The 26669-nt window shown below is 37.5% G+C and overlaps 1 protein-coding gene across 1 annotated transcript in view; it reads right to left on the reverse strand.

Annotated features, from left to right (window-relative positions):
* Positions 1-8412: 8412 nt before the first annotated feature.
* The window catches only part of LOC307182649 (putative selection and upkeep of intraepithelial T-cells protein 1 homolog), a gene marked incomplete at both ends in the record, with an annotated part of 45792 nt that continues 27535 nt past the window's right edge, over positions 8413-26669 (reverse strand). Inside the window, 5 exon segments of the mRNA XM_079914082.1 lie at positions 8413-8510; positions 8513-8752; positions 10340-10532; positions 10536-10565; positions 10569-10687. Coding sequence (XP_079770208.1) covers positions 8413-8510; positions 8513-8752; positions 10340-10532; positions 10536-10565; positions 10569-10687 — 680 coding nt within the window.

Here is a 26669-nt window from a genome sequence, read left to right on the forward strand (position 1 = left end):
GTCTCAAAATCACCTTATTTTTTCTCTTTTTTTTTAATAAACAGGGTACTCCCCTCACTTCTTTTTTCTTTCCTCCATAATCATATTTAGTTGAATTTAGAGTTATCCTGAGAATATTATCATCCTGGCTTGGGCAGCTTCATTACACGTGTAGTTTCATTACATGTGCCAAAGATATCGTTAGAAAAGTACACGTTCTGGCAGGAAAATCTCTAGTGTATTATTATCACATCAAATCCGCCAAGAGCTTTGCACATTAACAGATCAAGAGAAAATCTACAAGTCTTTGTTGCTTTCCCCAGTTATTAAGGCACAAAGACTGGAAAGGTCACTTTTGTAGAAACCCCAGGAGCCTCAAGATGGCTACAATCTGAGATTGTATCTGGAGACCAGTTGGAAGAAAGATGCCGTCTGAGTTACCACCCTTCCCATTCCATTTACCTCTGAATATAAAGTAAATAAAGGAAATGACCACGGTGATAAAGACCATCAGAACACACAGGATCAGAGTCATATCTTCCAACTACATGACATCCAACTGGAAATGTGGATCTGAAATGGGGACTGGAAAGAGATGCAAGAATTAAAAGGGTCACAGAGGGAAAGGAGAACTGAATTACAGACCAATAAATTTACTTTTAACATTCCTATTACTCCATACTTCTGGGCTTATGTGTGGGTGAAGGAGAAGTAGGCTGGGTTATGTGGATGACCCTGGAGATGAGTACATTTGGCCTAAGTCTGGAAGAAGGCTGCAAAGGGGCAGATACCCATTCTTCCACCCAAGCATCATGACACTTGCTCTGGTCGGCCAGAGTCTGAAGGACAGATAGACACATTATACCTTTATCTTCTTTATGTGGTGCTGTAGCCCCTCAAGAATTCTAGACCTCTTGAGGAGTATGGTGAAATAGAATAGTCTAAGATGAACAGAATCTCTGAGATGAAAGAGATCTTACAATTCTCAAAAGTCATCCTCTTATCTGGAGCAGAAGTCTTCTGTAAAGTATGTTTTCTGGGTGATTATAAAGGTGGAAAACACCCCTAACTCATAATATTGATTAATATGTCTTGTGATGGGAACACCATTGCCAACAGTTAGGGTATCTGTTTCATTACTGGACAGCTATGTCTATTAAAAATTACTTTCTTATATCAACCCTAGTTTGTTTCACTGACATGATTGTTCACTGATTCGTACTACCTTGTAGAGAAAGACAACCAAGATGGTGAGGATGAGGAAGCTGAAGTCAGGAGTCTTAAATCCACGTCCTTGAAATAACAGTTGAAATAATTGACAATATTCTTGTTGGAGAAGTGAAAACTCTGAAGTCACCAAGGTTGTTGCCCACATGATATATTCCGTACGGTCTTAGACTGTACAAATGGAGGGTAAAGCGTTCACCTAATTAATATCTACTTTCTCCTATAATTTGATATAAATTCTCTGCCCTTAACTAGATCAGAGATCCCTTTTATAAGGGTAATAGCATAAATTTTTTAAAAATAGCAAAATTGCCCTGGGAGTGTGTGCATAAGGATCAGAGAGTGGAGAGTCTGTAAGTCTCTCTCTTGGTCACATACCTCTATTTTTCTCACATTAACATTTAGGAGAACTTCAAACCTCTTCTCATAAAGGATAGAAAATAATTTAAAACAAAATTGAAAGAAAAACTTGGAAGATAGTACAAAGATGCTAAGAGTATTTATTCAGAGGATTGTGTGTGTGTGTGTGTTTAAATCTAAGCTGAGTTTTTAATTTTCTTTCCTTCCTACATGGCTAGGAAGCATAGCTTCTAAGCATGGCTAGAGCTGTCCATGCTTAGAAGGAAAGTTAAGATGATGGTGGGGTGCGAGTGAAGAAAGACATGCCATAAGCTTAGGAGAAAAGGGGAGAAGGATGATGACAAACACATGTAGCAGATAAGACACCAGAGAGGGAATTGAGACAGAATCCCTAGATTATGCTAATAGTAATGATAGTAACAATAATATCATACATTAGTGTTTGTACTATGTGCGAAGCCAGGCCAAATGACTTTGATATATTGACTAATTTAACCTAAAATAACCTTATGAAGTAGGCATCATCATCAATATTTTAAAGATGAGGAAGCTGCAGTTCAGAGACTTAAAATAACTTTCCCAAGTTCACACAGGTAACAGTATTGCCAAGAAGTCTGACTCTAGCCTGGCACTGGTTCTTGGAAATAAACGGTATACATCTCTTGCAGATTGAGTGTCTTCTGCATCTCTTGCAGAATTAAAATGTACAATGCTCGTGGAATTCCCTGGCAATTCATATTTGTTAAATGAATTGATAAGAGGTTTCTGAATTGATAAGCCTCAAGAAGGAAAATCAGTCCAGAAAGGCACAGCAAACAGCAAGCTGCCTAAATAGGGAAGAAGGTTGCTAAATGAGATAGTTGTAGAGGAAGCAGTACCTTCAGGGGAAAGTCCATTTTAGGTAAAGAGAAGAAAGTTCAGTAGCAATTATAAAAGAGGTTAGTGGATGTGTGTTACCTGCGTAATTACCAGGAGTCGTGAACAGTGTGGGTGGAGGCTTCTGTGATCAATGACTCAACTTTAGGTCCTCAAGGTAGAGCAAGCAAAAATAAAATTTTAATTCGCAGATTCATTCTTTTTTTTTTTTTTTGGTACGCGGGCCTCTCACTGTTGTGGCCTCTCCCGTTGCGGAGCACAGGCTCCGGCCGCACAGGCTCAGCGGCCATGGCTCACGGGCCCAGCCGTTCCACGGCATGTGGGATCTTCCCGGACCGGGGCACGGGGTCTCAATCACTGCGCCACCAGGGAAGCCCCCCAGATTCTTAAGGATTCTGGGTCTGCTTCAACAATGACAGTGACCTGCAGCCTATTCTTGGGGCTTTCAGTTATATCTAATGGAAGCCTCATAAATCGCTAAATGCCCAGGCTATATTTCCCTGTAATGATAAATTCTCTTTCACAAGGCTGCTATGACTAAATATCTCTTTCTTTTTTACTTTATTTTTAGTCTTTTCATAGAGGAACAGTACACTACAGCTGTTGAAACAGAGGGCTAAGGAGTCTAAGTGCCTGGTTGGGGTCCTGGCACCACCATCATTTAACGGTGTGAATAGCTATTCAACTTCTTTGTGTACCAGATTTTATCACAGATAAAATCTAATTCACTGAAAATTAAATATATTAATCTTATAAAATGCATACTGCACATAATAAATATTTAATATATACTAGCTATTATCATAGCATCTTGCTTCTTTCCTCCAGCACTGATGGATACGGCATTTAGTCTGCTAACATGGTTAATAAGCAAGACTCAGGTATGGACTTTCTTAGAGTAAACTACAAAAACACTTTCAGTCTGGTCTGGTTTAGGGTATTTTGTCTTTATTTCATAGGAGAAAATTAATAAATGAAATCCTCTGAATTGTTCAGCGCTACTTTGTGACTTCTGCATTGTGATTTTTGGCTATAGCTACAGCTCCAGCTATAATAAAAAAATTACCTTACCTTGCTGATCATTGACATGTATACATAATTTCCATGGGGACCTCAAAGATAGAGCTGATGACACATTTTACAATATGTTGGGTTCAGCTATCCTCAAACTTTCACAATTGCCTTTTCAATTTCACCCTTAAAGAGAGTCAGAGAGTCCGCCTGCCGATGCAGAGGACACGGGTTCGTGACCCGGTCCGGGAAGATCCCACATGCCGCGGAGCGGCTGGGCCCGTGAGCCATGGCCGCTGAGCCTGCGCTTCCGGAGCCTGTGCTCCGCAACGGGAGAGACCACAACAGTGAGAGGCCCGCGTACCGCAAAAAAAAAAAAAAAAAAAAAAAGAGTCAAAGAGGACAAGGATCAGTTTCAGTTGTCCATACAGACCATAAACTTAAGCGAAATATCTGTGGACGTATGAATTATTTTGAGAAGAGGACTTTTTTACTTTGCATCAGTCTCTAAAATAGTCTATGACCCCAAAAGTTTAAGATATACTGAATTATTATCTCCTCTAAGATTAAAGTACAGGAAGAATTGGCATATTTTATTAAGTGAAATGATGGCTGGATTTTTGGCAAAAATAGAGCTATTACACTGAAAGAAATATGTTCTTTTGCTATGGAGGAGAAGCATCATCAGTTTGTATCATTAAGCCCATAAATTTGGAGGCTGGAATCCAAACTCAATGACATGAGATCCAAAAGTTTATTGTTCATGCAATTCAAACAAATATTTGAGGTACAAGAAGCCCAGGCTTTCTGATAAATAGCCTGTTACTCTTCTTCAGCTAAATGTTTTGCCAGCTACTAAACACTTGGGAAAGGAGATACTTTCATGAAGTTCTCATCTTTCTGGTCCCACATGCCTCTTTTTTTGTGATGCAAATAGATAATGAGGAAGACACTCACACGTATTGAAGTCAAGACTACCGGTGTGCCCACTGACCAAGGAGGTATCACATTGCAGGAGCAATCTGAAGGAAGAAAGAGATAATCATCAGTTATTGGTGCGGAGACACTTTGCACTGGGGGAAATGCACCAAGAAAGCAAGAGATATATTTTAATGCCATCCCTTTGTATTTATTTAGAATAGGACCAAGGGAAAAAACTATGGCTAAGGCTTAGGACTAGAGGATCCCAAGGATCTAAAGGCTTAGGTCTAAAGCTGTGTGTCACTGGGACGATAAGCAGAGCTGTTTCTAGGATGGGACCAGTTTGGGGCTGAGCCTAAACAGACCCAGAGAAAAGCAACTTATCTTTCTTTTTCTCTATCTAGTCCATCAATCAACGTGTCTCATTTGGAGGATGAGACAAAGTTATGCACTAGTCCTTGTGTTGTCTGGGTTCAAAATAGGCTGGAGTAGGATAGGTCTGGAGACATCTCAACTGCCTAGGAGATCATAAGCGCTCTGAAAGTAAGAATTTCATCAATGGAAGGCTGGTTAGACAGCATTTTGTTTAAAATCTTATTTAGCACACGTCGTGGTGTCCCTTGGCTATATAGTCTTTCCATGAAAATAGTCTATGACGGGGGTGCTTACTACCACAGGTCGTGCCCAGTCCTCTGCTGGGGAGTACTATACACAGTCTAACTTAGTGTTTAAAATATGGGATACAAAGGCTCATGAGCATCATGGTGGCATAAGATAACCCTCATTTTTATCTCCCCATCAACAACAAAAATGTGGCATCCATGCATAAACAGAAGTACCTCTATAGGATTTGTGGGACACAGCACCATACACCAAGGGACCCGGGAGGGGTCTTGCTCACCTGTGTGTCAGGTAATAAGCAGATAGTATTTGGTACCTGCTCTGGAACATACAAGAGACTGTGAACTGTGGCTCCTGTCAGCTGTGCTCCTGGAGAACATGCAGAACATTGACCTACCAAAGAGAGAGTCTTTGTGGAAGTCCAGGTTTTCAGGCAGAAAGAGACCTCAGAAGAATGTAGTCTTGAAAGATAGAGCTATACCAGAAAGGATCCGTGCATTTGAAGCTTTTAAAAGTGAGCACACCCTCAAATCAAACAGTTATTTTGTGTCTTAAAATTTTCCCCCAAATCCTCCAAGTCCATTTCCCCCAATACAACATAGTTGAGATGGATGAAAACTTTCTCCCTAGGAAGGGTAGGCCACCTGGTGTAACTCTCCCTGCATGTTCTATTTTCCTGATGCTGTGGACTATTAAGTGACCTCTGCTCGCTGTTTCTGCCCTGTATAATTAGCACTTTATTTCCTGCCCCTGGACCATTTAAGGAGTCAAGTAAGAAATATGTGTAAACTGTGTTACATGTTAAATGCTAAATGTTAAAAAGCTCTCCCAGTTTGTTGGGAAAGCTATCACCATACGGGAAAAAAAAGGATTTCAATTTGACTGAGGTACAAGAAAGCCCAGGCTTTCAGATAAACAGCATTGTCAGAAGCTCCATGGCTAAAGAATATCTAGGACCAAGGAATGATGAAGGGCGTATGTCTAACATTTGTCCCGAGAGTTTAGAACTTCCTGAGGTAGATGGGCTTGGGAATCAAGGGTCAGGCAGCTTTAGCTTTCCCACCCCCACTTTATATCTCCTGCCCTTCAAACCCACTTACCTTGTAATCTGTAATATAAATCGACACTGGGCACCATGATAAATGTCAGCAGCAGAACCAGAATTATGACCAGAATCTGTATCCAAATTGTATTCCATGGAATACAATGTATACATTGTAGCAGAATACAATGTTTCCGATAAATACAGTTTATCGGAAATAGATTCATCTAAAGCATTCAAGACCTCATGACCGTGGGATATTAGACCTAAGCCAGTTTGGGGAGGTAGTTATAATTGGGTGAGTGAAAAGTGACAAAGGGTCCAGAGTGGGACTGAGCCCAGTGTGATTAGTTTGAGACTGGAGCAAAGGTGAATGAAGGCTTCTCACCCCAATTCTTCCCATCCATTCTGTCTCATGTTCTCCCTAAGGCAGAGCTGGGTTCTTCCTACTAAGCCTCAGACCAACTCAGTCCTTCAGTCCTTTTGTCTAAGCAACCAATATATGCGCAGTTCTGAATTCTCCAATGTATTCACTGGGTCTGGCATTATTCTTCTTGAATACATTGAGACATACGTTTACATAAGCTTTCCTCCTTTCCTATTCGTGCGAACAAGCACCTGCTTTAGTTTGCTGGTTTGCACATACTGGGCATAGACACCTATCATTTTGTTTGGGAATCTGAGGTCTTTCTGCCCAGAGAAATAAACACAAAAATGTTCTAAAAGTAGTAAACTGCTAAACCTGTTGGGAACTTATTCCTATTATAATAATCTTGAATTGGGATACCCCTCTCAGCATCTGTCCAACATGAATTTCACAGACATATACAAATACTAATACATGTACATTTACTCAGCAGTTTCCAAGGCACTCATTTTATTTTATTTCAATCATTCAAGTATTGATTATTTATTGCTTACCTACTATGTGCCATGCAATATTTGAAGAAACTGGGGTATATTACAACAAAGATCTCTATCTTCATGTTTTAGAAAGGGAGATAGATAAGTGACAATAAACATAATAAATAAGTTACATAGCAGGTTAAAAGGTGATACTACGGGCTTCCCTGGTGGCGCAGTGGTTGAGAGTCCGCCTGCCGATGCAGGAGACATGGGTTCGTGCCCCGGTCCGGGAAGATCCCACATGCCGCAGAGCAGCTGGGCCCATGAGCCATGGCCGCTGAGCCTACTCGTCCGGAGCCTGTTCTCCGCAACGGGAGAGGCCACAACAGTGAGAGGCCCGCGTACCGCAAAAAAAAAAAAAAAAAAAAAAAAAAAAAAAGGTGATACTACTATATAAAAAAGAAAAATTAAAAGAGGGTAAGGTGATAGAAAATGCCAGGTGGAGGGGGTGGTAAAGGTTGCATTTTTCCAAGTTGGTTTGTCAAAGTGGTCCTTACTTACAAGGTGAGACTTGAGTATAGATTTGAAGGAGATAGGTAATTTATTGGAATTATAACATTCTGGGAAGAGGGAACAACTGGAGCAAAGACCCCAGGCAGGAGCAGTTCTGTCACGGTTGGGGAACAGCAAGGAGTTCTGTGTGACTAGACTAGAGGAGACATAGAGAACATTAGGGGATGAGGTCAGATAGGTAACAGGGGCAGAGATAGTGCAGGACATTGGTGGGGCATTTTACTTTGAATAAAATGGGGAACAATTGCAGGGTCTTGAACAGAGGGTGACATATATCTCATGTTTTAAATGGATCCTCCTATCCATGTGTTGAGAATATACCATAGTGGACAAGAGAAGTAGTAGGGAGAACTTTTCAGTTGCTATTGCCAATGTTCAGACCATGGGTGATGGTGTCTCAGACTTGGAGGGCAGCAAAGGTGGTAAGAAGTGGTGAGACTCTGGGTATATTTTAAAGGTAAAGCTAGTATTATCTCTCGACACGTGTGATGTAGAATATAAGAGAAAGATGGCAGTCAAGGATGACTTCAAGGATTTTTTTCTGAGAAAATAAAAGTAAGAAGTGTGACTGGGAAGGCAGTACATCACACAAGTTGACAGCTGATTAAGAGTTTAGTTTTTGATCTGTGTGATTGAGGATATTTACTAGACTTCCACATTGAGATGCTGAGTTTAGAGATGAGACTAGAGTTTGGGAGAGAGGTCTGGGTAGAAGATATCATTCGAGGAATTCTTATCATATTGGTTTTATGTAAAGCCTTGAGATAGAATTAAGTCACAATAGAGAAAAAAAGACTCAAAGACTATGCCCTGGGAAACTCATATATCAAGAAGGCGGAGCGAAAAAGATGAAGTAGCAGAAGAGAATAAGAAAGAAGACAAGCAAGATGGTGAACAAAGCCAAGAGAACATAATATCCTGAAAACCAAGTGAAGAAAGTGTATTAATTTTTCTCTTTAGTTTATAAATTTGATGACAATGGCCATCATCTGAAGAACAAACACACAGATCTCACCTGATAGGACAATGCTTGTTCCTTCCTCTTGACCAGTTACAGGTTTCGAAGGTAGCAAGTGACATTCCCATAGGAGCTCCATCTTAGAAGAAGGGTCATCTTCAGATTGAACGATTTGTCAGTATGCTGTGAGTGAAATTTTGATGAAGGTAGAATGATCTCTCCTCTGCTGTCTCTCCATTCCATTTGAGGTTGCAGGAACCAACCTCTTGAATTACACTCCACTAAAAGACCTTTGGTATTAGGAGGATGCACAAGAATCTGCGTTTCCAGGCTTGTAGCTGGTTGGAAAGAAAGGGGAAAACAATATTTAGGTGAAGGGATGGGGAAACATAAGAGAGAAAGAAAAGCCCCCTTCTTCTACTTTAAACCTTATGCCCTTAGATACACTGATAGTCAAGCGCTGTGGGGCTCTGATTGCTTCTACAAGCTAATCAAAAGGGAAAAAGGCTAAGCCAGACTGAAGGGGTATGATATCCAAATTAACAACCTGGTCCTAAAAAGTCAGGACAGGAAATGCCTTTTTGTTTCATTTATTCACTTAGTCAAAAATATTTATTGATTATTTACTAAATCTAGGAGACTGGGCTAGGTCCATGGACGTAATGATGAACAAAAACAATCAATATCTCAGTCCTCATAGAATTTATAGTGTAACATTTTTTCTTGTATCTTCATCGTTAGTCACATATGAGCTACCATAATTTGTTAATAAGCAGTAAATAGCATAAAGGCAAGTTTGCGACTTTAATTGAAACTTTAATTTATGTGCTCTTTGAATAAAACAGGTAACACACTACTATTATCAAAATAAAGCAGTAGATATCAGTTTAGAGAAAATAAACAAGTTTTTGAAAATTTTTAGGACATTGCTGGGGATGTTAAGAATTGCCTAATGCGTGGGCAAAGAAAGAATGAGTAGAGATTTAAAGAGTTCCTCTAAAGCAGCTCTGTCTGATAAAAGTTTCTGCAGTGATGGAAATATTCCATATCTGTGCTGTCCATTCAGTAGCTTTTTGCAATGTGAGACTTTAGCACCTAAGATGTGGTCAGTGATCCCTTATTGACTTTTTGGCTAAGATCAAGATGTGGTCAGTGAGAGTAAAGAACTAAATTTTCAATTTATTTAATTTTTTACTTTAAATTTTGCCTAATTTTAATTTTATTTAATTTAAATATAAATGTAAGTAGCCACATGTGGCTAGTGGCTATCATATTGAATAGCTTAGCTCTAGGTAATACAGATGAACGTCACAATAACTAATGAAAATGTTAAATGTGAATGGGCCTAGGTCCCTACCCTTGTGCCCTCACATTTGGAAGCCTTTCAGTTTACTTCAAGTCCTCCATCTTGCTGCCATTTCTTTGTTATTCAGAAAACCATGACTGAGGTGATATTGGAGGACACAGAAGATTACAGATGAAGGCTTTCTGAACTATATTTAAGAACTACGTAGTCAGCAAATTGAGTCAGGGAGAAATGGGAACAAGAATGATCATTAAGGAGACAGTTGTAAAGATTTAGGTGGTTTATAGAGTCAAGTTTTACTAAAGTGTTGTCAAAAATAATTGAAAAATATAGTACCAAATCCTGAAAGGATTCTGTTGATACTTTAAAGATCTAACAGTGCACATGGACCTGGGAAAACAGACAGTTCTTGCCGATAAAGGTAATATGTGCACAGACACAATTTGCATTCTTAATCCAACACTCTTCCCCATTTAAAGACTAAATGCATGAATTTGAACTTGCTAAGCAAACCCTGTAATATGAAATGGTCAGGAACACTAAGAATATTCCTAATACTCAGCCTCAGATGGATTGAGAATTGTGGATGCATAGAAGCCTCAGAGGGATCCATCCTTACCTGTGACCTTCACTTCTCTGATGGCCTCATCACAGAAATCACCATCTTTGAAGAAACAGTGGTACCACCCATCAGCAGCAGCATTCACATTAAGGAACCTGAGGGTCACCTTACCCTCTCCAGTGACTTCTTTCAGGAGCTCTGTCCACTCCACATACTTGGAGATGGTTTCTCCATACAAGTCTTTACCATTTCAGTACAGGTGAACAGGTTTTGTGTAGTGGTTCTAGAACCAGCGTATTTCCATGTGTTCTGCACTCTGTGGTGGGGACAGCTGGCTACTGAACTCAGCTTTTCCACCTAATGGAGCCAAGATTTGCCCCTGAATGCCATTCACTGTGAACTGCTCTGTGAAGGAAGACAGTAACCAAAAGGTGAGAGTATGAACCAGGAGTCACTGTGTATTGGATTCATATATGTACATGATGAGTTCCTAGCTTTCTAGGTATCAATGGGTTCTTAACATTCCTTCCAAATACTACCTATAGGACTGCCTTACCTTTTTAGTATATCTTTCCAGAGACTCCCAAAATTTCCCTTTTATTTGATTCTCTTTAAATAGGATCAAGATAGAAATTTCAAGAAAATAAAGAAGAGACCAATTAAAAAAGGGATATTCCATCAGGCTCAGTCCTTAATAAAGATCTCTACACTCACTAAGTGCCTAATCAAATAATGTAGACTGATTGATTTGCACAGGCAAATAAAGTCTTCTCTAAAAAATATGTGTGATCATTACTCTTGCCTTTTCTCTTAACCTCAGGCCAACCACCAACCATTTTTATTTCGACTGAAAAAATCCACACTGACCCTGACATCTGATATATTTCTCTTTTCATCCCTTTAAAACTCAAAAATTTATTTCTGGGTAGAGCTTTTTTATTTTTATTTTTAAAAATTTTATTGGAGTATAGCTGATTTATGATTTCGTATTAGTTTCAGGTGTACAACAAAGTGAATCAGTTATACATATAATTGTATCCACTCTTTTTTAGATTCTTTTCTCGTATAGGTCATTATAGAGTATTGAGTAGAATTCCCTGTGCTATACAGTAGGTCCTTATTAGTTATCTATTTTATATATAGCAGTGTGTATATGTCAATCCCAATCTCCCAATGTATCCCTAACCCCTCTTTCCCCCAGTAACCATAAGTTTGTTTTCTACATCTGTGACTCTATTTCTGTTTTGTAAATAAGTTCATTTGTACCATTTTTTTAGATTCCATATATAAGCGACATCATAGGATATTTGTCTTTCTGTCTGACTTACTTCACTCAGTATGACAATCTCCAGGTCCATCCAAGTTGCTGATAAAGGCATTATTTCATTATTTTTTATGGCTGAGTAATATTCCATTGTATATATGTACCACTTCTTCTTTATCCACTCTTCTGTCGATAGACATTTAGGTTGCTTCCATGTCTTGGCTATTATAAATAGTGCTGCCATGACCTTTGGGTGCATGTAGTTTTTCAAATTATGGTTTTCTCTGGATATAATCCCAGGAGTGGGACTACTGGATCATATGGTAGTTCTATATTTAGTTTTTTAAGGAATCTCCATACTGTTCTCCATAATGGTTTTACCAATTTACCTTCCCACCAACAGTGTAGGAGGGTCCCGTTTTCTCCACACCCTCTCCAGCATTAATTGTTTGTAGATTTTTTGATGACACCCATTCTGACTTGTGTGAGGTGATACTCCATTATAATTTTGATTTACATTTCTCTAATGATTAGTGATGTTAAGCATTTTTTCATGTGTCTTTTGGCCGTCTGTATGGGTAGGGCTTTTTTAAAAAAAGATGTTTTCTCTGTATCCCTTAAAGGATTATATTTCACTTTAACAGATTATGTAGGATCTCATTGTGGGGAATTCTGCTCCATCTAGACTATGCTCTCTCACACTTTTGGTGGGGGATTGTAATCTATGGACTCAGAGAAAAATAAAAGTTTACTAAGTTATTAATTTATTTCTTCCAAATGAGTTTCTTAGATTTTCTCCCCCAGAGTAGAAAGCCACATACCATACAACTCATTGAAGGAGAAAATATGACTTGGATGTATGGTAAACCTTTATGTGTTAAGGAACAAAATATATTTCTTTATTCATGTAAACATTTTAAATTTATTTCTTTGTAATTATGCAGTATTACAGATTCATACTGAAATACTTTAAAATACAGAATTATTTAAATGAGGAAAGTAAAAGTGTCCAAAATTTGCATGATAGAGGAATAGTGCTCACATTTGGACACACGTCATCCAATAACAGAGTAGGGAGGAAAGTAAAGACAAGTTCAGATACCGCTAAGATTGCAATAATTGCTAAAACACAAGGAGCACTTACAATGTGCATGGCAATATTCTAAGCATGCAAATTTTAAGTAAATGAAAAATGATATACCATGTTCGTAAATGGGAAGAATCATTTCTTTAAAAGTTTCAAATCTTTCTCCCCCGATAAATTATAATTTCAGGATAGTTCCAATATCCCAATAGTTTTTTTTTCCATAAATTGACAGATTGACACAAATCAATGTCGATGTGCAAAGGCTGAAGAATTGCCAAGACACAACTGAGGGAGAGGGAGAGAAGGAGGATGCATAAGAATAAGGAATATGGAAGCGGAATGAACAAGGGGAAGAAGAAGAGAAAATATAATGGAGGCTGAATATATAAAAAATCTTTAATATAAATTGAAGCTTTTAGGGTCTTCCCTGGTGCCGCAGTGGTTGAGAGTCCGCCTGCTGATGCAGGGGACACGGATTCATGCCCCGGTCCGGGAAGATCCCACATGCCGCAGAGAGGCTGGGCCCGTGAGCCATGGCCGCTGAGCCTGCGCGTCCGGAGCCTGTGCTCTGCAACGGGAGAGGCCACAACCGGGAGAGGCCCGCGTACTGCAAAAAAAAAAAAAAAATTGAACCTTTTTTTTCTAATTAGGATTGTTAATATAAGGTATTAAATCAATTTTTTTAGCAATGAAGTTTAGCAATTTGAAGATTAGTGTAATGTAGTAATTGTTAAATATTACTTTAAACAAGTTTTTGAATTTGGTTTAATAATATTTTATTTAATAGCTTTAATTTACACCCATAGAGAAATTTATCTTTTTTAAGAATTCATTTGTCAGATTGTGATATCAGAATTATATAGTCAATGTGATATCATCTAAAATCCTTCCTACTTTTATTTATACTCTTGAGTTCCTCACAAAGCGTGAAAACTGTAAAATTTTGAAAACTGCAACAATAAATCTAGATTCTGAGTTGTTTTGGGATAGTTATTCAACAAGTATTTTTCCCTTTTACAAACTCAATTGGACATTGACATTAAATGGTTTTCTATATTTTCTTGAGCAAAATTTGGTAAATATCCTTTTTTGTTTTTACATAAAACTGTCCAATTTACTAACATTACCTCATTTAATAAAACACTTTTTTACTGATCAGTCATGATTAATTTTTTGAGAATATATCAATTTTAAGCTTCCTTTGTTCCTATATCAATTTTAAGCTTCCTTTAAGCTTCCTTTGTTTAAGGGTGAATTCTCTTATTTTTCCTGAAGACACCTTAATTTTGTACTTTACCAGAATTGTAGTTCATCAGTCTGTTTCCCTTAAGAAATATGATATACGGTTTCCATTGCTGCTGTTAAGAAAACTGCTACCACTCTGATAGCTGTTCCTTCATTGATAAACATCCTTTCTCTCAGACAGCTTTTAAGATTTATTGCACTTTAGTTGTAATGAATCTATGTAAGAATTTATGTTTCTTTTTCTAGCTTAAGCTTGATAGTGCTTTTTGAATTGGATAATTATCATCTGTCTTCAAGTATAGAAAGTTCTCACCAAATAAATGTTTAATTTTATTACTTCTCTTATTCACTATATGCTCTTATAAAATTTTTATGTCCCACACAACACCTCTCAACTCTCTTGGGTATTACCAGCAGATGTCTTAAACCACCACCGCCTGCTCCTACGGGTGTCCCCATGTTAAAATAATTCATTTATTGTTTTGCCTTTCTGATACAACTGGGCTACCACAGATGTTCTTTCAGTTTAGAGAGTCAGAAATTCTCAAAGTAGACATTTAGTTCCTGACTAGAATAAGGTGTGGGAATAGGACACATGCCAGACCTTCACATTTTTGTCCCCACCTCACTCATTGAGGGGAGGATGCAGACATAGTTGAAACTCTAGGACTCTCTGTTTCCCCCACATTAAGGCCTTCTTGTCTCTCCCAATGCCTCCTGTTATATCGCCACTTGAAAAACACCACCAAATAAATTTAGGTTTTCTCATCCTTGAGGCCAGGAGAGTCTTAGTACCAATGTGTCAACTAATTAATTGATTGATTAATCAATTAACATATAAAATATTAAAACTTATTTTGTATGTGGAATACTATTTTAGGTGTATACTGTTTGATCCCCATTTTATGATATGTTTGTATAATAATATTTGAAAATAATTTGAGCTATTTGAACACTGCCAATGAAGTTACTTTTATTCCCTTAAACAATTAAACTTTAATATGGATCCAAAACACTGATTATTTTGAATGTGTTTTAAGTGCATTAGGTAACAAATAAAATAGAATGATTACAAGCTAATTACCACAGTTACCTTTATATCTATTATAAAATAATAACGATAATTTCATTTTCTACTCATTTTTATATCTAGCTGGATATATAATTTGATACATTTTAAGGTTACATAATACATATTTTCATAAATTTTCAGGTTTATAACAATCTTACAGGAAACAAAGAAAAAAAATGAAAAATTATTCTCAAAGATATAATGGAAAATATTAGAGCATTTTCTATTAAGAACAACTGTAAAGCAAGGGTAACTCAGTGTGGAAATTTGAGGTCATCAAATAAAAATATCTTTGAACTATTTCATAAAACAAAACATGTTTTGTTTGTTTTGTTTTCTATAGACTTTTAAAGAAAAAATATTTTTTTAAAAAAGGTACTGAGCATGGAATAGTTCTACAAGACAGAAAAATGTATAAATATTATCATTTTTGAAAAATCTGAATTTGGCTCATGAGAAGAGAGCTCAATGAAACAGTTTATAATTTTAAATACATAGAGGAATTTAATTTATGACAAAGATGCAATTTGGTATCAGTACAGAAAGATAGATTATTTAATAAATGGAAGGACAACTGGGTATTTTTTGGAAAAAAAATTTAGATTTCTGTCTAAATCCTTATAATAGAAATCATTTTGCATAGATTAATTTGCAAATATAAAATAAATAGAAAAAGCAGCTGTATAACTTGGAACATGGCCTAGAAAACTCTTTCTAAGCAAACACACCAGCTGGAAACCATGAATAGAAGAAATATTGAATTATGCAACAGAAAAATAAGTAAATAAATTGAATTATAAAGGTCAATAAAAGGTATAACAGATCAAGCATTAATTCATTAAATTAAATTTTTAATTCATTAAAATAAAAATAGTCTGGTCTGGAAAAGCTTTTTTTTTTTAATCTGCAAAAGCTTTTGTTATGAGAAAGGAAAGATAAGTTACAGGCTGAGAAAAAATATTTACAAAAGATATATCAGATAAAGGGTTTGTATCCAAAATACAGTAGTCCCCCCTTATCTGGAAGGGATACATTCCAGGAACCCAGTGGATTCCTGAATCCACAGATAGTACTGAACCCTATATATACTATGTTTTCTCCTATACATACATACCTATGACAGAGTTTAATTTATAAATTAGCCACAGTAAGGGAACGTCCAAATTGCCAACATTTCTACTTTTGTGCATTGGGGTCATTATTAAGTAAAATAAGGGTTACTTGAACACAAGCAGTGAGATACTGTGACAGTCGTTCTGATAACCAAGATGTCTACTAAGTAACTAAGGAGTGGGATACCCTGGATGAAGGAATGATTCACATCCTGGGTGGGACAGAGCAGGACAGCATGAGAGTTCATCAACCTACTCAGAATGGCTCCCAATTTAAAAATTATGAATTATTTCTGGAATTTTCCATTTAATTTTTTCAGACAATGGTTGATCTTGGGTAACTGACACTGCAGAAAGCAAAACCACGGTTGGGGATGGGGACTACTAAATACAAAGCTTCTCAGAACTTAACGATAAAAAAACCCCAATATAAAAATGGATAGAACATCTGAGCAGACACTTCACCACAGAAGATATATGGATGGCAAACAAACACAGGAAACGGAGCTCAACATCATGTGTCATTAGGAATTGCAAACTAACGCAATGAGATATTACCAGAAGCCTATTAGAATGGCTGAAATTCAAAACACTGACAACATCAAATGCTGACAAAGATGTGGAGCAAAAGAAACTCTCATTCATTGCTGGTGAGAATGCGAAATGCTAAGCCACGTAGGAAACCAGTTCGGCAGTTTCTTACAAAGCTAAATATGTGCTTACTATATGTTCTAGCGATCAGGCTTCTAGGTATAACACAAATGAGTTGAAAACTACATCCACACAAAAACCTGAACATAAACGTTCCCAGCATCTTTATTCATAATTGCTCCCGAATTGGAAGCAACCAATATGTCCTGTGGTTCATTTAGACAATGGAATATTATACAGTGATAAAAAGAAATGAGCCATCAAGCCATGAAGAGACATGCAGGAACGTTAAATGCATATTGCTAAGTAAAGAGGCCAGTCTGAAGAGGTTATGTGCTATATGATCGCAATTATATGACATTCTGGAAAAGGCAAAATTATGGAAACAGTGAAGAGAGCAGTGGTTGCTAGAGGTTTAGGAAGAGGGAGGGAGGAATACGTGGAGCATAGGGTATTGTTAAAGTGGTAAAGTGGTTCTGTATGATTCAGAAATGGTAGAAACATGGCATTATGCATGTATTAATGTAGTAAATTTGAGGATTTCAGGGCTGATCAAGGAAAAAGATATGACCACGAGGTGGTGGTAGCACACAAGAAGCCTTTATTTGAGCAGCACTTTGACAGGGTTTCGCGGGTGGCAGTCCCCACAGTATGAGACCATTTGGAGGCAGAGGGAACACCATGCAGAAGGGGAGGAGGGCAAGGGAACTCCCAGGGGAGAGATGGGTTGGAGAGAGGGCTTACGTGTCTAGTAATGTCACTTCACAGAACAGTGCAGAGCTGAGGGCTCTGCAGGGCAGCCGTGGCTTGGGGGTCTCTGTAGCTACAGAGTTTATCTTACCTATGGCTAGCAGATGTTGGGTGCAGTTTCACAGGACACACAAAGCAGACAGGCATTACATAGCTAAAAGTATGCTTATCAGGGATATATTTAAAACAATTGGATGTGTAAAAGTTTGAGTTTGGCAAAGCTCAGGCTTTTGAGCTAATGGGTCTCAGCCTGATTTAAAGAAGTGAGTAACACAGGGACAATATACAGAGGCTACTTGTGCTCATTTATATAACAATTTGTTAAAACCCAGAGAACTTTACAACACGAAGCGTGAACCCTAATGTAAACTTTATTCAATAATAATCTATCAATATTGGTTCATCAGTTGTAATAAATATACCACACTATGGAAGATGTTAGTAGTAGGGGAACCTTTGGAGGGGCTGGGTGAGGAAGGGAGAATGGGGTTGGTTATATGGAAACTCTATGTACTTTCTGCACATTTTTTCTGTAAATCTAAAACTGCTCTAGAAAATAAAGTAGTAAAATTTAAAAAGTCAATGAGGATAAAAAGGAGGAAAAAATAAAGGGGGACTTGGGAAATTTTATAATTTATAAAATAAAAAGTCAAAAAAAACCCTCTGGATGTTCAAAATATAATTAATATGTCAACAGACTGAATTATAAACTAGTCAGAAACATGTGGAATAGGTATAAGAGATAAAAATTCCTAAAAATTTAAGAGTTCTTAAAAAGCAATGAGGGAGGGACTTGTCTGGCCGTCCACTGGTTAAGACTCTGTACTTCAAATGCAGGAGCAGTGGGTTCAATCCCTGGTCAGGGGACTAAGATACCATGTGCTGCATGGTGTGGCCAAAAAAAATTAAAAAAATAAAAGGTGATTCTTTCATAATTAAAAAAAAAAAAAGCAATGAGGGAAAAACCAACAATGCAAAGGAGACATGGAGTAAAGACCTACACAGGCAGTTCAGAGAAAAGAAATACAAAATTTCTCTGAAAGATACTCAGTCTTGTTAATAAAAAGGGTAAAATACAATCACTATGAAAATTTATTTTTCATCTGTAAGTTTGGAAAAGATAAAAAACTGTGATACCTGTAATATCTGAGATAGTGATACCATCTGTTGGTGGAAATGTAGATTAGTAACTATTTCAGAATGATATTTTCAATATATAATAAAATGGTACATAGTCTTTGAGCAGCAGTTCTACTCACTGGAATGTTTCCTACCTATATACTGACAGGCATGCTCAAAACATGTGTGCAAGGATTGGTGGCAGCATTATTTTATTAGCCAAAGGCTGCGTACCACCTAAATGTGCATCACTAAGATTTCTGTCATTTAATAAGCAGATTTGTTAGAAACATTAAAATCTTATATTCCATTTGTTGTCTCAGGCTTTCTTTTACCTATCTCTAAATACGTTATCTTTATTTCTTCTCTGCATAGATCCCTTTACAAATGCGAATTTTCCTCACCTGTCAAGCTTCCATTAGCCCATCCCATCCTTCCTCGTCTGACACCTTACTTTACTGATAACTCACATGGATTCCAGTATGGGTCTGCAGCTTAGACCACTTCCTCACAGTATAAGTGGTACGTAAATCATGTCTCCTAAATATGAATATCGGTTCTCAAGGGAAAGTATTAGGTTTTCTTTATTTGTTTATTCTCCCTGGAACCTAACACAAATCTGGGTACATGATAAAGAAGACTTGCTGATTAGAGATAATTAATTTTTCCTAACCATTAACTGGATCTGATACCACAATGAGGTATCACCTCACATCAGTCAGAATGACCATCATCAAAAAATCTACAAACAGGGCTTCCCTGGTGGCGCAGTGGTTGAGAGTCCGCCTGCCGATGCAGGAGTTACGGGTTCGTGCCCCGGTCCGGGAAGATCCCACATGCCGCGGAGCGGCTGGGCCTGTGAGCCAGGGCCGCTGAGCCTGAGCATCCGGAGCCTGTGCTCCGCAATGGGAGAGGCCACAACAGTGAGAGGCCTGTGTACCGCAAAGAAAAAAAAAAAGCATCAAACTATAATTTAAATGGGCATATTTTACTGTATGTAAATAATATTTCAATAAAGGTTTTTTAAATTGAGAAATAAAGTAGCAAGTGAAGTCCTAATGGATCCTCTTGGTGCCAACCTATGTAAATTATACACTAGGAACTTTAAGTATTTGTTGAAATGACTCAGAAGACTTAGTTTACACTCAAAAACCAGCTTTATTACAAAGGAAATAATACAATAACAACAGACGAAGGATGTGCATTGAAAGGGCTTTGGGGTTCCCAGAAGCAGGCTTCTAGGTCTACCCATGGGGTAACATCACACAGGATATGCATCGTCTCCAGATCTCAGCCCATCTCTGTGTTTTGTGGAGCCCTCCAGTGCTAGGAAGCCCCAAATCTGCCTGTGGTAGGGGTCTCATGTTGAATTGTTCACATAAATCTATTCCAGCTATGTGACCAGGCTTAGCCTTTGAACCCTGACATCCCCTACTCCCTGCCCCCACCAAAATCTGGTGCTAATCTTAAATAAAATTAACATTCCTAAGCAATGAAGACAGGCTGCTGCTTCTTGCTCTGTAACAACTCACAGATCCCTGGTTTCAGGACATCATATATCTTTAGTTGATAGATTTTACATTATTTACCAAGAGTCAATAGCTCTGGAGATAAGCACTCAGTCAATCTAGACCAGCTGAGATTAACTGATGCTGTAAACAAATATATTCTTCCCTACCTCCTTTGTGTGACATTAGCTCTACATCTTCCTGGTGATAAGCATAAATTACCCCTGCCAAGATAGTGGCAACTTTCCTCACCTGTTATTTTCTAGGTAAGAGAAACCCAAACATTGGACAGAACTTCTGATTCTAGCTAGGATGAAGTAACAAAGATAGGACCTAACATTAATAAACAATGAAAAACAAGAAAAATATGTGAAATAACATTGTTTTAAATTTTAGGAAACAGACACAATAAAATCAATGAGGCAAGTTCTACAATCACCTAGGCTTCTGGTAGGCAAATTTTTGATTGTAGGCAGAGGAAAAGAGAATGCAAACAAAACCCCAAAAGGCCTGGCTGAGTTGAGAAGACATAATAGATTTCAGGAGGGTAAGGTGAAAAAGTAAGGCTGAGGTCCAGAAAGAAAGGAGCTATGAAGAAAAAGAGCTACAGAAATCTTCAAATAAAAAACCCTGAAAATTTTCTATTAAATAGTGCATGTGCAAAGTGAAACTCTGCAAAACTGAGGAAAGAATGATTAATATTGTTTTAATACCAACACCAGACAAAGATACTGCAAGAAAAAAAATAACAACAACTTATGAAGATTGATGCAAAAATCCTCAATGCAATACTAGTAAACAGAATTCAGTAGCATATTAATAGGGTTATATAATATGATCAACTGGGATTTATTCCTGGATTAAAAGGATGGTTCAATACAAAAAAATTAGTCAAAATAGTATATCATATTGACAAAATGAAAGGAGAAAAACCGAATGATCACCTCAACTGATGCAAAAAATTATACAACAAAATTCAAAATACTTGCATGACAAAAACACTCAACAACTAGGAATAGAGGAAAACTGCCTCAACGTAAAATATATGAAAACCCACGGTGAACATCATACTCAGTGGTGAAAGATGGAAAACCTTTCCTCTAACATCAGGAACATGGTAAGGATGTCCACTTTTGGAACTTCTATTAAATATAGAACTGAAGGTTTTAACCAGAGGAATTAGGCAAGAAAAATAAATAAAAAGCATCAGTATTGGAAAGGAAGAAATAAAATTTTCTCTGTTCACAGATTATATAATCTTATGTTATAGAAAACCCTAAAGATTCTACCAAAAAAAAAAAAACCTGTTTGAACTAATAAATAAATTCAGCAAAGTAGCAGAAGGCAAAATCAACACAAAAATAAGTTACATTTCTATGCACTAACAATGAACAATCTGAAAAGGAATTTTTAAAAATATTCCATTTACAATAACATCAAAAAATATAAAATATCAAGAATTAACCAATGAAATGAGTGACTTGTTCATTGAAAACCATAAAACATTTCTGAAAGAAATTAAAGAAGACATAGATAATTGGAAACATACCTTGTGTTCATGGACTGGAAGACTTCATATTGTTAAGATGTCAATACTACCCAAGGTAAGCTACAGATTCAATGAAATTCCTATCAAAATACCAATGATATTTAAAAAAACCATTAAAATTCAAATGAGACCTCAAGGTATTTTGAATAGCCAAAAAAAAAAAATTGAAAAAGAAGAATAAAATTGGAAGGCTAATACTTCATAATTTCAAAACTTACTACAAAACTATAATAATCAAAACAGTGTGATACTGGCATAAAGATAGACCAATGGAATAGAATAGAAAGCCCAGAAATAAACCCTCATATAATATGGTAAAATGATCTTAGAAAGGACTGCCAAGACCACTCAATGGAAAAAGAGTCCTTTGAACAATATTGCTGGGAAAACTGGATACCCACAAACAGAAGGATGAAGTTGGACCCTTACTTTATATCACATACAAAAGTTAACTTAAAATGGATCAAAGACCTAAATATGAGAGCTGAAAATAGAAAACTCTTAGAGGCAAAAATGGGGAAAGTTTTCATGATATTGGACTTGGCAATGATTTCTTGGATATGAAATGAAAATCAAAGGCAAAAAAAGAAAAATAGATAAATTTGACTACATCAAAATTAAACTTCTTTGCATCAAAGGACACAATTAACAGAATGAAAAGGTAACCCATAGAATGGGAGAAAATATTTGCAAATCATATACTGATAAGGATTAATATCCAGATTATGTAAAGAACTCTTAAAACTCAGTAACAAAAATAACAAGTACACTATTCAAAAATGGGCAAAAGTTGAACAGGCATTTCTTCACAGAAGTTATACAAATAGCCAGTAAGCTCATGAAATGATGCTCACCATCACTAATCATTAAGACGCAAATCAAAAAACAATGACATACCACCTCATACCCATTAAGATAGCTACTGTAAAAATTTCAGAAAATAATTTTTTAAAAAAGGAAATGAATGTTGGCAAGGAAGTGGAGATACTGAAACGCTTGGGCACTGTTGGTAAGAATGTAAAATGGTACAGCTTCTGTGGAAAGCAGTATGGTGGCTCCCCCCAAAATTAAAAATAGAATTACCATAAAATCCAGCAATTTCACTTCTGGGAATATATCTGAATGAATTGAAAGCAGAATCTTGAAGAAATGTTTGAACACCTGTGTTCAAAACTGTATTATTCATAGTAGCTAAAGTATAGAAGCCACCCAAATGTCCACTGATGGAACAGTTAAGCAGAATATGGCATAGACATACAAAGCAATATTTTTCAGCCTTAAAAAAGAAGAAAATTCTGATATATGCTACAACATGGAGGAATCTTGAGGATTCTATGCTAAATGAAATAAGCCAGTGGTAAAAAGATAAGTACTATATGATTCCACTTATATGAGGTACCTAGAGTAGTCAAATTGAAGGACATAGAACATGGAATGGTGATTGCCAGGGGCTGGTGGGAGGAGGAAATGGGATTTATTGCTTAATGGGTACAAAGTTTCAGTTTCACAAGATGAAAGGAGTTCTGGAGATGGATAATGTTGATGGCTGCACAATAACATGAATGTACTGTAACTTAGAAATGATTAAGGTAATAAATTTTATGTTACAGTATTTTATCACAATTTTAAAAATTAGAGAAAAAGACTAAAGACTTTAGTCTAGCCTAAGTTAATTCAGTGTGTGGAATGATATGACAATTTCAAAGTTCACCTAACAAAAAGTTACTTTGTTTTTCATGGTAAAATTAAAATTCTAGTTGAATAAATAAAACTGTATAATGGAGAGGTCTCAAATTACAAAACTTATGCTCAGATAAATGTAATTCTCCCATTCATTTTATGCTTTCATCTTGTTATCAACCTCATTAGTCCCTTATTTGCAATTTATCCCATAAATTCTGGTACGATTATTAATAGTCTTTTAATAGTTTGTATTTCTATTTTTTTTAATTGATTGATTTTCTCTTGGACTAAGATTGGAATAGGAAAGGCTTTGAGGTATTTTTTGTTTTCCAATTTTCCAAGTTTTTACAATTTGTATATTTGTGTAGTAGTTTCTTTTTTATGGCTTTTTATCAGCCAATTTGTTCTCCCTTTCTTCTTCAGAGAATTTAGCAAGACTTTTATTTCAGGATTTACACAGAATCAAAAATGTAGCCAATACTCAATAAATGGTAGCTATAATCATTATGAATGTTAGACAAGCTCACTTGTCACTCTGTAGGTATTGGATTAGATGATGAGGTTGGCAAATATTTAGCTAGAGAGAGTATTTACTATATAAATAGTAGGTGACTGTTACTGTAATATAGTTGAGAAGTTGTGGTACACTCAAATGCATACATGACTCCATGGTATACTCATTTTGTAAGTATTCCACAAGGTCTTTAAAAGAATAAAAATAAAAACATCCAAAAATACTCAGTGCCTCCTGTTTGCCAGGTATTGTGTCCAAGGTCAAACAGCCAGGACACAGTAGAACTAGGATTAAAATTCAAGATATGTATGCCTCAGTTCTGTGCTCTTTCCATAGTACCTGGCTCCCTCTTTTTAAAAAATCATACTTGAAAAAATCTCTCCCCCATTTCCCCATAAATTTTTCCACAAGGTATACATACCTTTTTATCTTCTGTCCACCAACAACTAGTAAGTAACCATGGATAACACACACACACACACACACATGCATGCACACATACCATTCAACACACATTTTCCCACAATATGTACAACTTCTGTGTAGAAGTTTTCTTTGAAATCAAGACCTCAGACAATTTATTTACTAAGGAGAAGGGGAATTTACCCAGAACTGAAAAACTGTATCCTACTAAACAGGCTATAAAACCACACTTGCACAAAACTATAGAAATTGTCATTCACAATGAAAGCATTAACAAACAGATGTTAGGGTAAATCCAAGGTCTATAACAGAATAAGAGACAGTACAGAGCTTAGAGTCTGAGAATCTGTTTTTGGAATCTCATCATGTGATCAGGGATAACATATTCTATCTTTGAGTCTGTTTCCTTATTTTTGTAGTAGGGATATAGGTATCTACCTTACAGCCAAGTCTCTGTGTGCATGAAACTACAGATCCTCAGGTCCTTTTCCAGACTTACTGAACTGGACCTCCTGAAATGGAGATGAAGGAAAGTCAAATATTTTCTTAGGAAACTAGATTCCTTAGGACAATGGATAAAGATACAACAATCCCTGGTAATATAAAAACATGGCAAGAGGAGTGGAGGAGTAAGACATGGAGGAGTAAGACATGGAGATGGTGGAGGAGTAAGACGTGGAGATCACCTTCCTCCCCACGAGTACATCAGAAATACATCTACATGTGGAACTACTCCTACAGAACACTTACTGAACACTGGCAGAAGACATCAGACTTCCCAAAAGGCAAGAAACTCCCAACATACCTGGGTAGGGCAAAAGAAAAAAAGGAAAAACAGAGACAAAAGAATAGGGACGGGACTTGCACCTCTGGGAGGGAGCTGTGAGGGAGGAAAATTTCCACACACTAGGAAGCCCTTTCACTGGTGGAGAGAGGGGTGGGCAGGGGGAAATCTTCGAGCCATGGAGGAGAGGGCAGCAACAGGGGTGCAGAGGGCAAAGTAGAGAGATTCCTGCACAGAGGATCGGTGCAGACCAGCATTCACCAGACAGAGAGGCTTGTTTGCTCACCCACCGGGATGGATGGGGACTGAGAGCTGAGGCTCGGGCTTCAGAGGTCAGACCCCAGGGAGAGGACTGGGGTTGGCTGCATGAACACAGCCTGAAGAGGGCTAGTGCGCCACAGCTAGCTGGGAGGGAGTCTGGGAAAAAGTCTGGAAACTGCCTAAGAGTCAAGAGACCATTGCTTAGGGGTGCGGGAGGAGAAGAGATTCAGAGCACTGCCTAAATGAGCTCCAGAAAAGGGCGTGAGCCGCAGCTATCAGTGTGGACACCAGAGACGGGCATGAAACGCTAAGGCTGCTGCTGCAGCCACCACAAATCTTGTGTGCAAGCACAGGTCATTATCCACACCTCCCCTCCCGGGAGCCTGTGCAGCCCAACACTGAGAAGGTACCATGATCCAGGGACAACTTCCCCGGGGGGAACACACGGCGCACCTCAGGTTGTTGCAACCTCACACTGGCCTCTGCTGCTGCAGGCGCGCCCCGCATTCCATACCCCTCCCTCCGCACAGGCCTGAGTGAGCCAGAGCCCCATAATCAGCTGCTCCTTTAACCCCCTCCTGTCTGGGTGAAGAACAGACGCCAGAGGGCGACCTACATGCCCAGGCAGGGCCAAATCCAAAGCTGGGCCCCAGGAGCCGTGTGAACAAAGAAGAGAAAGGGAAAGTTCTTTGTGCAGACTCAGAAGCAGTGGATTAAATCTCCACAAAAAACTTGATGTACCCTGCATTTGTGGAATACTTGAATAGACAATGAATCATCCCAAAATAGAGATGGTGGACATCGGGAGCAACTAGACTTGGGGTTTGCTTTCTGTGTCTTATTTGTTTCTGGTTTTACGTTTATCTTAATTTAGTATTTAGAGTTATTAACCATGGTAGATTTGTTTATTGATTTGGTTGCTCTCTTCCTTTTTTTTAATATACATATTTTTTTTTCTTTTTCTCTTTTTGTGAGTGTGTAGGTGTATGCTTCTTTGTGTGATTTTGTCTGTATATGTTTACTTTTACCATTTGTCCTAGTGTTCTGTCTGTTCGGGTTTTTTTTAGTATAATTTTTAGCACTTGTTATCATTGGTGGATTTGTTTATTTGTTTGGTTGTTGTCTTTTTTTTAAAATTACTGTTTTATTTTTTTACTTTAATAATATATATTTTTATTTTAATAAGTTTATTTTATTGTATTATTTTTTGCTCTCTTTCTATTTTTTCTCCCTCCTCTTCTGAGCTGTGTGGCTGACAGGGACTTGGTGCTCCAGCCGGGTGTCAGGCCAGTGCCTCTGAGGTGGGAGAGCCGAGTTCAGGACTGACCCATCATGGACCTCCTAGCCCCATGTAAAATCAATCAG

The sequence above is a fragment of the Stenella coeruleoalba genome (assembly GCF_951394435.1).
Source record: "Stenella coeruleoalba genome assembly, chromosome: 1".
Taxonomy (NCBI): Eukaryota; Metazoa; Chordata; class Mammalia; order Artiodactyla; family Delphinidae; genus Stenella; species Stenella coeruleoalba.